Below are 12,226 nucleotides of genomic sequence, written 5' to 3'. Positions count from 1 at the left end.
AGAGTGCAGTCCTAAGGTAAACTTCCTAGTTTTGACAAATATATCATGGCTTTGTAATATGTTAACATTTGTGGAAGATGGATAAGTGCAAATTCTGTATTATTTTTGCAATCTTTATGTGAATCTAAAATCATTCTAAACTAAGAGGCTAATATTTGAGAAATTAATATACCACAAATTAAAGAAAATTGGTCAATACAATAGGAATGAACTGGCACAAGGATGCTGTCTTACAAAGGGTACCTGAGGAGTTCTCTTTGAATAAGTGACAAATTTGAGTTGAGCACTGAATGTGGAGAATGAGGCAGTCATGAAAATATGTGGGGAAAAAGAGCTCCAGCAGAAGAATAGACAATGCAGATGTCCTTAAATACATATGAAGAAGGCAGTTCAAGGAGCTGAAGGAGAAACAATGTGGTGGGAACAGAGAAAATGAATAAATCTTGGGGGATGAGGTTAGAGAAGTAAGAAAAGGTCAGCATCTGTAGGGTCTGAAGTTCCTGGTAAGAACTTAGCTTCAGTCTTTAAAAATCCTATAAGATTTTTAAAGAGATGAATAATATGATCTAAGGAGTGTATTTGAAAGGTCATTATCCCTGCAGCAAGACTCCAGAAGGCTGTTGCATTCATACAATAGAGAGATGGTAGTGGCTTAAAGGAGGGAGGAGTGGAAATGACTCGGACTAGTGGCAAAAAAGAGGATATTAAGCTAAGATGTCTTTGGAAACAGAGCTCATGCAATGGATATGAGAAAGGTGGAAAGAGAGAAATCAAGGACAATATCTATGGTTTTTGCTTGAGCAACTAAAGAGGGAGAGACTAGGGTACAAACACATCAGGTTGGGAAGAGAGAGAAATCAAGAATTCTGTTTTGGGCTGTTATCTAAGAAGGGACATGACATAGATATACACTACATCTCAGACTCATAAGCCTGACACTAGTGGTGTTGACTAAGGATGTTGTGACATGAGAGTCCTGGCTGAGAGCTCCCATAACACACCATTCTAGAGCTCACCATAGATAGTTGGACCTAATAAATTTTTTTTCTTTTTCTCTGTGCTCCACTATGACTATGAACTCTTTGAAAACAAAGTGCCCTTTACATCAGGGTCTCATGACCTAATGTCCTGAACAAAACAGGGATTCAACAAATGCATATTCACTAGTAATGTTTAATGGAACTAGTGGCCCAATTCCTAAGATACAAAAAGCTCTAAACAGAAAGAAACTACAGAGTGGCGATTTTTACTTAGACTGTTTAGACAATGGTGAAGCTGATAAATGAGGGATTTATTCTATAGATAGGTGAGTGTGCTCATGTATAACCAGTTATAGGAGTAAAACGAACCCCAATTTAGTTACCTAGGTTCAGCCATATATAGAACACTGAAAGTTCTGGGAGACACTCTTGTAGACAGTGTTATCAAAGCAGACGAACACTTGATTCAGCAACAGTGAACATTTTACTACTGAGGTTGTTAGACTCCCCAGGCTAGCCAACCCCAAATAACACAATTATAGCATAACAAGTAAAATCACTCAGTTGGTTATTATAGTAGTTTAAAGGAAACATAGTTTTAGGTTTAAATAACTCAATATATTTATAAATGTGTATGTGTATATATACACACATATATATACATAAATATTTATATAAACAAATATATATACATATATATAAAATATCCAATCTCAAAAATTATTTTGCTCATCATAGTTTTGGAATTCAAACCAGTATTATTAGAAAAATTGATTTCTTTAAGTTTCTAGCATTCTTATTCTCAGAAATCTGTCCCTTAATGTCAGCAAAAATAATAATACAATAAGTTTTCTCCTATGGTTATTTCTTTGAGTTGAAAATATTAAAATAAAAAATTTAATATTTTGATGAGTTTGTAATGCAGTCTTTTTTCTTAAAAACAATGACACACTCCAATTTCACATTCTGTTTTTAACTAATGTTTTATTTCCAAATGACCTCTAAAGTTGATGTAAATATATCGTTATTGGCCATAATCTCTAAGCAAATAATGCATTATTGTCTACTTTACATGATAATAGAAACTAAGAAAGATAATGTTCTCAACATATAATTTTATTTCACTGTTCTGAAATACATACTACATTTATGGAAAATTGAATTGTTTAGATTTACTTTATCATTAATTGCAAGGCAGTAGTTCTATCTTTAAAAAAGAAATAAGGCAAAATTATTGTTTATTAGTATAATAAGATCGAAATAATAAACTTATAAAATGTATTAATTCAAATAGGTATTTATTGGCAGTATTCCACAAGTATAATAATAACACACTAATTATTTCACACATATATACTGCTGGAGTCATGCTTATTTTCTATCCAACACAGCATCTCCTTAGTATAGAGGGGTGACCAAAACAAATGTGGTCCCTACCCTCCTGGCACAGAGTATTCATGCAATTATAAATTGCAACTGATGAATGAAAAGATTAAAAATTGCTGTAGAAGAGAATACTGAAGGTGAGAGAGGATAAAATATATAATGAAGCGTCGACCAGCAAAACGTCTAACAAAAGGGCACTGATGGCTGAGAGCTGGAGGTTAAACTGTCCTTGGTCAGACAGAAAGCAAGGGGAAGAACAGCTCACACAGCAGCTGCAGCAAGCGACAGGCCCTGAGGCAATAAGAGTATGTTGTACTCAGAAGAGTGAAAGCTGGACAGAAATATTAGATCTCAATGAGTGAGGGAGAACATAACAAGACGGGGGTTTGAAAGGGCAGCAAGGCCTGATCATTTAGGGAGCTCTGCATTTTGTTCTGTGTGATTGAGAAGCCTATGGAGAATTATCCTGAGGGAGTGAGCTGGTAAACCTTCATATTCCGTACACCGCTGCTGTCCAGCTAAAACTGGCAGTCTGTTTACTAAGAAAGGGCAGCATCTGCTCAGTTTAGTACAGCTAGTGCCATTCATTAGGAAGGACAAAATCCAGAGAGATGCATCAATCAATCTCATTGGGTGGCCAAGACAAGAGTTTTTGAAAAGCCTTAAGAATTTTTTTTGGCACTCTTGTCATAAAAAATATTTAATGTATATAAATCTTCCTATAGTATTACCAAATATTTGTGGAAAATTCTGTGTTTCATGGAAAAACCATTGATTTATCTGTATTAGTTTAAGAAACATTGACAACTATTAAAAAAGAAAACAAAACTTTCACACCAAGCAATACCATAAAATACAAATAATCACTTCATCAGAAATATTTTATACACTGAATTTAATAATGTAATATTAAAAATTTGTATTTTATGATATCCCTTCCAAATTTAAAATATTTTCTGTTTTGTTAACGTCACTACCATCCACTCAATTTCCTAACCCAGAACACTCAAAAGTACCTTATAATCTCCACATTCAAGTCCTCTAAGTATTTAGGGAGCAGGAATTCTGGGAGACAATTGTTATTTTTTACTCTTAATGTCTGTTAACCAGACATATGCATGAATTATTCTTCCTGATTTGCTGATAGAAGCTTGCCTTGGGATATCATTTAGAACTTAAATTAGACTGCATACATAGCAAACAAAAATGACAGTCACTTAATCTACTTAAGAGCTTCTTTTTCTTGCTGAACAAATATCTGGAGCAGGTGTTCTCTGCTGATGGCGATTTGGGCACTTTACAATGTCAGGCTGAGGTCTCTGAAAAGTCACTAATCTTTTCCTTCATGGTGACAGAATGAAGCTCCAGTTTTAGCTTCTTTATCTGCATTAGGCAGGATAAAAGAGAAAGTTCAAAAGGTGAAAGAGAGCCTTCTGCTAACTGAAATTTACTCCCCTTTAAGGAGCTTATTTGGAAAAAGCCTTCTTATCATAACTACTTTAGAAGAATTCCCAGGATCATCTCTATCTTTGAAGGCAGTCTATTAAATGTCATTTTTTACTTGGACGTATTGCTCTCTACGACCAATAGCCCCTATCTAGCTAGGAGTCAGTATATTTAATTTTAAAATCACCAAAACAGCAAATAGTAGAGAGTAAAATTTCACTTTAATATCATAGTCTCATGAAGACGTTTTGATCCTCACAGAATTCATATGTATGTGTATACACACAATATATCTATCCCTACAGCCTTCTAGAGGTCAAATAAGAAAAAATATTAATTACAGTTAATTGTAATCAAAGCCATTCTAAAAAGGTTATATATTTGAAATATTATTTATTTAGAAGACTCTATGAAAATATACATCTTTGTTATATTTTTTGTATTTCCACTTAGCAAGGTAGTTAGGTCCTTATACTACATGTGAAGTGGCATCAGATCAATTAAAGTTAGCCTATGTAGACTATGAGAAGTTAAAGATGTTTACAATATCCCCTAAAGCTTCCACTAAAATAAAACAAAACATTATAACTAATTAGCCAACAAGGGGTATAAAATGGAATCATAAAATGTATTCTATACTTTTCAATGGAGATAAAAATAAAAAGTGGAACAAAGCAGTAATAGAATAAATAGAACACGCATAGCAGCATGGTGGATTTAAACCTCACAATGTTGCTAAATAATTGTGGATATTGTAAGGTCTAAGTCCACCATGTTGCTATATATATTTATATATGATTTATATATATATTAGGTTGGTACAAAAGTAATATATATAAATATATATAGTATATATGATATAAACACCCCAACTGAAAAGCAGAAATTGCCAAATTGGGCAAAAAAGCAAGACCCAACTATAGGCTGCCTAGAAAACTCATTTAAAAGGTAAGGAAAATGAGTTCAAATGTATAAGGATAGAAGAAAATATATGTAGGTAACATTAATCACAAGAAATGTAGAGTGGGTATATTAATATTAAGCATAGTAGACTCAAAAGCTAAACATATTCCTAGGAAAAACAAGGGTCATTTCCTAATAATAAAATGTTCAGTTCAGTAAAAGAATATGACAGTTCCAAATGATGAAACACCTAATAACAAATTCAAAATACATGAACAAAACTGAGAGACCTGCAAGGAGAAATAGACAAATTTGCGACTATTACTGGAGATCAACACGTCATCTGTCAATAATTGATCAAGCATGTAGACACTAAAACAGCAAAAATGGAGGAGACCATAATACTCTTTCAACCAGTTTGATGTAAACGACATGCAGAAAAGACTTCACAAAAGAGCAGCATAGATGTTCAAGTACATAGGAAAATATTACCATGTAAAACCATATTCTGGGCCCTAAATTAAGAAAATTAGAATATCACAAAAAATCCAAGTTCATTAAAATTAAAACCCACTAAGTGTCTATATTGAACAACAAGAAAAGTCACAAATTGAAGACCCTAGTTTGTACATTAACTGATTAGAAAAAGAAGCACAAATGAGACTCAGAGTAAGCAGATGAAAGGAAACAGTAAAAATAAATGCCATAGAACATACAAAAACAACAGAGAAAATTCAGTAGAATAAAAAACTGGTTATTTCAGAGATTCAATAAAATGAATAATTCTCTAGCCAGTCCGATCAGTAAAAAAGAAAAAAAAAGACAGACATTACCAATATCAGGAATAAGAGCAGTGATACAACCACAGATTCTGTATGTAATAAAAAATAGTTATTATAAACAACTCTATGCCAATACAGTTGAAAACCGATGACATAGACAAATTTCTTAAAATATACAGACTACACATATTCATATAACAAAACTTGCACTTATAACTTCTAATTATATAAAAATAAAATAAAATACACAGTCAACCAATGTTCACTCAAAAGTAAACAGATAACTTCAGTGGCCCTATATCTATTAAAGGAATTATATCTCTAGTTAAAAATCTATCTCACAATGAAAACCGCATGCCCAGATGGCTTCAGCTGGGAATTTTTCCAAACATTTAATATAGAAATAATACCAATTTTACACAAACTCTTTTCTAAACTTCTGTCGGGCCGGCATTACTCTTAACACTATAACTAGACATAGACATTAAAAGAAAACTATATAACAATATCCCTCATGAATAATAAATGCAGATGACATGATCACCTATTTTGCAAACCTAATGGAATCTATAAAATAGCTACTGGAGCTATTAAGTGGGCTTAGCAATGTTGAATGAGAAAAAGATCAACGTTTAAAAATCATTTGTATTTTTTCATACTAGCAATTAACAATCAGAAATTTTATCTAAAAATACCAATTATAGCACCAAAAATATAAGACACTCAGTAATAAGTATGGCAAAGGATGTGTAAGACCTTTACAGTGAAAACTACAAAACTTTGTTAAGAAAAAGTATATAAACCTAAGAAAATGGACAGATAAACCTTGTTCGTGGTCAAAAGACATGATATTAAGATAACACTTCTCCTCCAATTGACTATAGTTCCAAAATTGTCCTAACGAATATCACAACAAGCTTTCATGTAGAAATTTACAAACTCATTCTAAAATTCATATAGAAATACGAAGAACCTATAATACCTAAAACTATTTTGATAAAGAAAACAGTTGGAGAATTTATATTATCTGACTTCAAACTTACCCTAAAGTTACAATAATGTAGATAATGTGGTAATTGCATGAGGATAGATAAATAAGTCAATGGAAAAGAATAGAGAGCCCAGGAAAACACCGACACACACAGTAAACTGATCTTAATTTAAACACAAGAATAGATCCAATTTTATAGAAAAAAGAGTTGTGTTTTTAGTAAATTGAATATTCATATGCAAAAATAACTTTGATTCATATCATCAAAATACAGTAAAAAGAAAAACCCACCTCACAATCATCAAAGACTCAAATCCCAATTATAAAAGCTAAAAATACAAAGCTTGAGAGAATACTTTCACTTTCAGGTGAAAATATTTGTGATCTTAGATTAGAGAAATATTTTAAAAATATAATACTAAAATTGTGATCCATTAGAAAATATAAATTGGACTCGATCAAAATTGTAAATTTCTACTCTTCTGCTCATTGAAAGACACTGAAGGAAAATGAAGAGAGAAGCCATAGCTTGGGAAAAAATATTTGCAATTCTTATATCTGATGAAGAATTGGATCCAAAATATATGAGTAACTCTCAAAACCCAATAATAAGAAAACAATTTTGTAATAAGATTTGAGCAGACACTTCTCCAAAGAAGACATAATAATGGAAAATGGGCACATAAAAATATGCTTAACATCATTGGTCATTAGTTAAATGGATTTATATCCACAATGAGATACCATTATATTATATATACAATTTAAAAAGATTGACCATACTACAGATGGCAAGGCCATGGAGCAACCAGAATTGCTGTATTCTGCTACTGGGAGTGTAAAATGGTACATTCAAACATTAGGAAATAATTTGGCAGTTTCTTAAAGAGTAAACATATACTTCCATATGACACAGCCATTCCATTCTTATATATTTGCCAAGAGTAATGAATGCAAATGTTTTTAAATAGTTTTCCATATGAATGTTCAAAGCAGCTATATTCAAAATAGCGAAAAATCTGGAAAAAACCCACAAATATCCATCAACGGGTTAATAGATAATCAAATTATGATAAGCCTGTACAATGAAATACTACTTTTTCAATAAAAGGGAAAGAACTATATTTGTAGGATGGCTTCACTGTAAGAAAAAAAGAAACTATTGAACAGTCAAAAACATAGATGAATCTCAAACATATATGAGGAATGCAATTCTCTAGACATAAAGCCCATAGTGTACAATTATATTTATATAAAGTTCCAGAAAATATAATCTAAACTGTATAATAGAGCAGATAAGCTGCTGTCTACGAATGTGGAAGAGTGGCAGGCAGAAGGATTACAAAAGGACAGAGAAACTTTTGGAGGTGATGGAAATACTGTTATCTTGATTATTGTTAGATTTTAGTGGGTATATTCATATGTCAAAACGTCATTAATTACACTTTAAATACATTCAATCAATTATACCTCAATAACGCTATTAAAAAAGAGAGAAGGAAAGTCCCAAAGTTAAGCAAGCCACGTAGCCATCATGTCAGAGTAGAGCAAGAGCAAAGACCCCTAGGAAAGAGTTTTTCTAGCATATTGGAAGGATGTAGATGAGACCATTGTGTCAGTATAGGATGCATGCAATAAATATCCCTATTCTATGGACAAAAAGAATTGCTCAGAGAAAACAGGCACTTGTCCAACATCACAGGTAGTGACTAGTAAAGCTAGGTTGATCTCAGGACGCTTGCATGCTCAACGAGGATATTCTACAACCTGTTATTAATATCTCATCATTGCAGTTTTCTGCTCCGTCCTCTTCTCCATATCTGACACTTGTTTCTCCCTCTGCTTGGACCTCTTACAAATCTTTACTGCTTCATGATGCAGGTCAGGCATCTCTTTTCTTTACAATGTTCGTTGTGCTAACCCAAGTTAGTTGTGCAGCCCAACAGTGTTCCACTACTGTGCATAGGATATCAAATGTTGCGCATTTTACATGCTTTGAAACTAGATTTCCACTTGTTTGCTTCCTTTCTTGACAACTATTACTTTATTATAGTTTAATTATTGGCATATGGTTGAATCAGGAAGAAACAGAAGGTTTTAAGCAGGATGGTTTATTTTCTTCCTTGCTAATGTTTCTAGAGATTCTCAATTGTCTAATCCTAATACTAAATATTTCAGCCAGGGTGCTGGCTGTATTCTATGAAAGCAATCTGGGAAAAGCAAATAGAAGAAAGAAGAAAAGAAACCCCCCCAAACACAGATGGGGCACAGTTCTTGGGAGTCCTTGGGCAAGAAAATAGTGTATTTTGGCCCCATGTTTTATAGGAATACTGCATTCTTTTATATATACATGTACATGTCTAGTAGTTAGGGTGATTTCAAATGTTTGGCTTGCACATAACAAAAAACAACTGAAAATAATGTAAAAGATAATCACATCTAAGGGTTTTAGGATATGTCATTGGAGAGGAAGAGTTACGTAGGAAAGTCTCAGAAAGTGTGAGAAATAGATCAGCTTCCAGATATTAGCAACAGTAGTAGTCTAGACATTCATATAGAGCTCTGTCATTAACTTGACTCTGCTTCCAGCTCCTTGTCTTTTAGTTTAAATACTAAATTCTTTCAAGAAGCAATCTGATGAACCTACCTTTGTTTAGATAGTTGCTCTTGTGTCAATTAACTGTATTCAGTACATTGGGTTGTAAGTATTACCACCTCTGTCCTTGGCTCATTGGTGGTATAATCCTGTAATGAGTATAGGGGAATCAATTACCAAGGAACTGGCATAAAACCAACTGTTGTATACGTTTCTGGAGATTGTAGTGTGTTTCACTATTATTTTAGATTTCACATATACCCTATAAATCCCCCACATGCATAGTCCTCCATCCCCATTGTCGACGTCCCCCACCAGAGTGCTACATTTGTTATAATTGATGACCTACATTGACACACCATTATCACCTAGTCTATAGTTTACATTAAGGTTCACTCTTGGTGTTGTAAATTCTACAAGTTTGGGCTGGGTGCAGTGGCTCACACCTGTAATCCCAGCACTTTGGGAAGTCGAGGCGGGTGGATCATGAGGTCAGGAGAGTGAGACTATCCTAGCTAACAAGGTGAAACCTCGTCTCTACTAAAAATACAAAAAAAAAAAATTTGCCGGGTGTGGTGGTGGGTGTCTGTAGTCCCAGCTACTCGGGAGGCTGAGGCAGGAGAATGGCGTGAACCCGGGAGGCAGAGCTTGCAGTGAGCTGAGATGGCGCCACTGCACTCCAGCCTGGGTGATAGAGCAAGACTCCATCTCAAAAACAAACAAACAAACAAAAATTCTATGGGTTTGGACAAATTTCTCATAACATGTATCCACTATTATAGTGACATACAGACTAGTTTCACTACCCTAAAAATTCCCTATGCTCTGCCTGTTCATCCCTCCCTCTGCTCAACCCCAGACAACCATGTCTCTTTTTACTGTCTCCATAGTGTGGTCTTTTCCTGGATTTCAAATAGTTGGAATCACTTAGTAGGTAGCCTTTTCAGATTGGCTTCTTTCACTTAATATTCATTTAAGTTTCCTACATGTCTTTTTGTGGCTTGATAGCTCAATTCTTTGTAAGGCTGAATAATAGTCCATGCTGTCTATATGTACAACAGCATATCCATCTACCTACTGAAGAACATCACGGTTGCTTCCAAGTTTGGGCAATTATGAATAAAGTTGCTATAAACTTCCATATGCAGGTTATTGTATAGAAATAAGTTTTCAGCTCCTTTGGGTAAACATAGAGGAGCATGATTTCTGTGTCGTATGCTAAAAATATGTTTAGTTTTGTAAGAAACCACTAAACTGTTCTCCAAAATAGCTGTACCATTTTGCATTCTCACCAGCACATGCTGCTCCACATCTTCGCCAGCATTTGATATGGTCAGTGTTTCATTATTTAAAAATGCAGGTTCATACTTAGAAAATAAGATATTAAAGCTTTGATTGTTTTGGAATATGATTCCTTATCTTTCATTTGATCTCACCCTTAAAAGGAAAAAATATGTTATGAAATAAGAGAAGAATTAAGAAAATCTTAGTCTGTATTAAAACACCCTCCAATAAATTGTCATCTTGGATATATGTAGATTTATATCTTCATGCCCAGCTGAATAATTATACAAACCTTAACCTTTGGCAGCTATTTCTGATGCACAATTACACCCATGTGGCTCTGATGAAACTGAAATAGGAGGTGATTGTGTTCGTAAGTATCGTATTTTGCTTTTTAATAATGTTTTTAGAAACTAGACTATTTCAACATATAATTATATTCTGCAGCTTTGGATGTTGAATTATACTGATATTTGACATAACCAAAGTCTGGTAGCTATCAAAAATAAAAATAACTTTATTGTGCCTTTAAGAAATAGTCCTCGAGTTGGCAGAGGTACCGAGAGTTAGGCAAATGTGTGTGTATTAGTAGAATCTTTCATAAGAAAATTTGGCAGTTCATACCAACATTCTTAAAACTCCCTATGTGTTTGTACCTAATAATTCTACTTTCAAAAATATGTCTTAGAGAACTATTTAGGGAAGTGTGCGAGCACAATATTTGTAACAGAATTTGTCTAATAATGTTTTTAAAAACCTGCAAACATCCAGTAACTGCTGATTGGCTGATTGATTCAATATTTCTGATACATAAACACTGACAAAATATTTTGCAAACACCATTAAAATATAGAAGTACATTATACAACAGCACCCTTTTTTTTTAAGGGAACGATTGTATTTGTGTCAAATCTTGAAAGATAAACATCAATGATGTTAATAGTGATCAAAATTTTTCTCTTCCTTTCAATGTATATCTTTTATTTTCTATTTTTAAAATGTTTTAAAGGTTTTTCAGATATTAAGAAATCCTCTTACTATAATATGCCTTAAGATAAATTAAGTAGATTATCTAAGTGATAAAATGTATGTCATCTACCTACATTATGGGCAGAAATTGAAATTATTTATTGAAATATTAACCTTTTATGGGATTATTAACCTTATCATATTTTCTGTTAGCCAAATATGATATCTGAAATTCATGAGAGACTGTTGATATATAATTAATTTAATTAACAGAGGTGTTTTATATGGTGGAACAAGCCATAAATACATAAAATAAATCAGGATAGATCATATGATGTTCAAATATCAGGCCTAGAAATTATTATACTTGGTATTTTAAAAAGAGTTTTATAATAATCCTCAAAATTTATCACTCTGAATTGATTTTTTATGCTCTATTTCACGTCCTATTCCAAATGGTTTTTCTAGCCCCTTTTTTCTGTATATTTTGACAACCTATTATTGTATGTGAAGGTCAGTTTAATTAAGCCCTGTGATTTGAGTTCATAAAGTAATAAAACAATATTCATAATAGCAGCATTAAATATAAAATGTAATTATTTGACTACTCTGCATAATAGATGTAAATTCTCTTTACAATATATATGTATTATAGCAAAATCACATTTTTCTCTTGAATAAATAATAAATTTCACCTACTTATTATGCTCTTTAGAACATTTATGCAATTAATTAAAATAACTCTGCTATATAAATTGTACACAGTTTGAGGAAGTAACACTAAATAAAAGTATTGAGTCGAAAGTCAATATATAAAGCTTCATGATAAAATGGAAAATGTATTAATATATTTAATACATATTAATATTAGAATTGACAAAGGAATACT

At 32.8% G+C, this 12,226-nt stretch overlaps 1 protein-coding gene across 1 annotated transcript in view; it reads left to right on the top strand.

Annotated features, from left to right (window-relative positions):
- The window catches only part of VWDE (von Willebrand factor D and EGF domains), a 78,098-nt gene that overhangs the window by 16,523 nt on the left and 49,349 nt on the right, over positions 1 to 12,226 (top strand). Inside the window, exon 4 of the mRNA XM_033192100.1 lies at positions 10,676 to 10,741. Within this exon, the coding sequence (XP_033047991.1) occupies positions 10,676 to 10,741 (66 nt within the window). The remainder of the gene's footprint in view (positions 1 to 10,675; positions 10,742 to 12,226) is intronic.

This window comes from Trachypithecus francoisi, unplaced genomic scaffold, assembly GCF_009764315.1.
Source record: "Trachypithecus francoisi isolate TF-2019V2 unplaced genomic scaffold, Tfra_2.0 Lachesis_group4, whole genome shotgun sequence".
NCBI lineage: Eukaryota > Metazoa > Chordata > Mammalia > Primates > Cercopithecidae > Trachypithecus > Trachypithecus francoisi.
The sequence above is the reverse complement of the archived record's forward strand: the minus strand, read 5'-3'. Positions and strand labels throughout refer to the sequence as shown.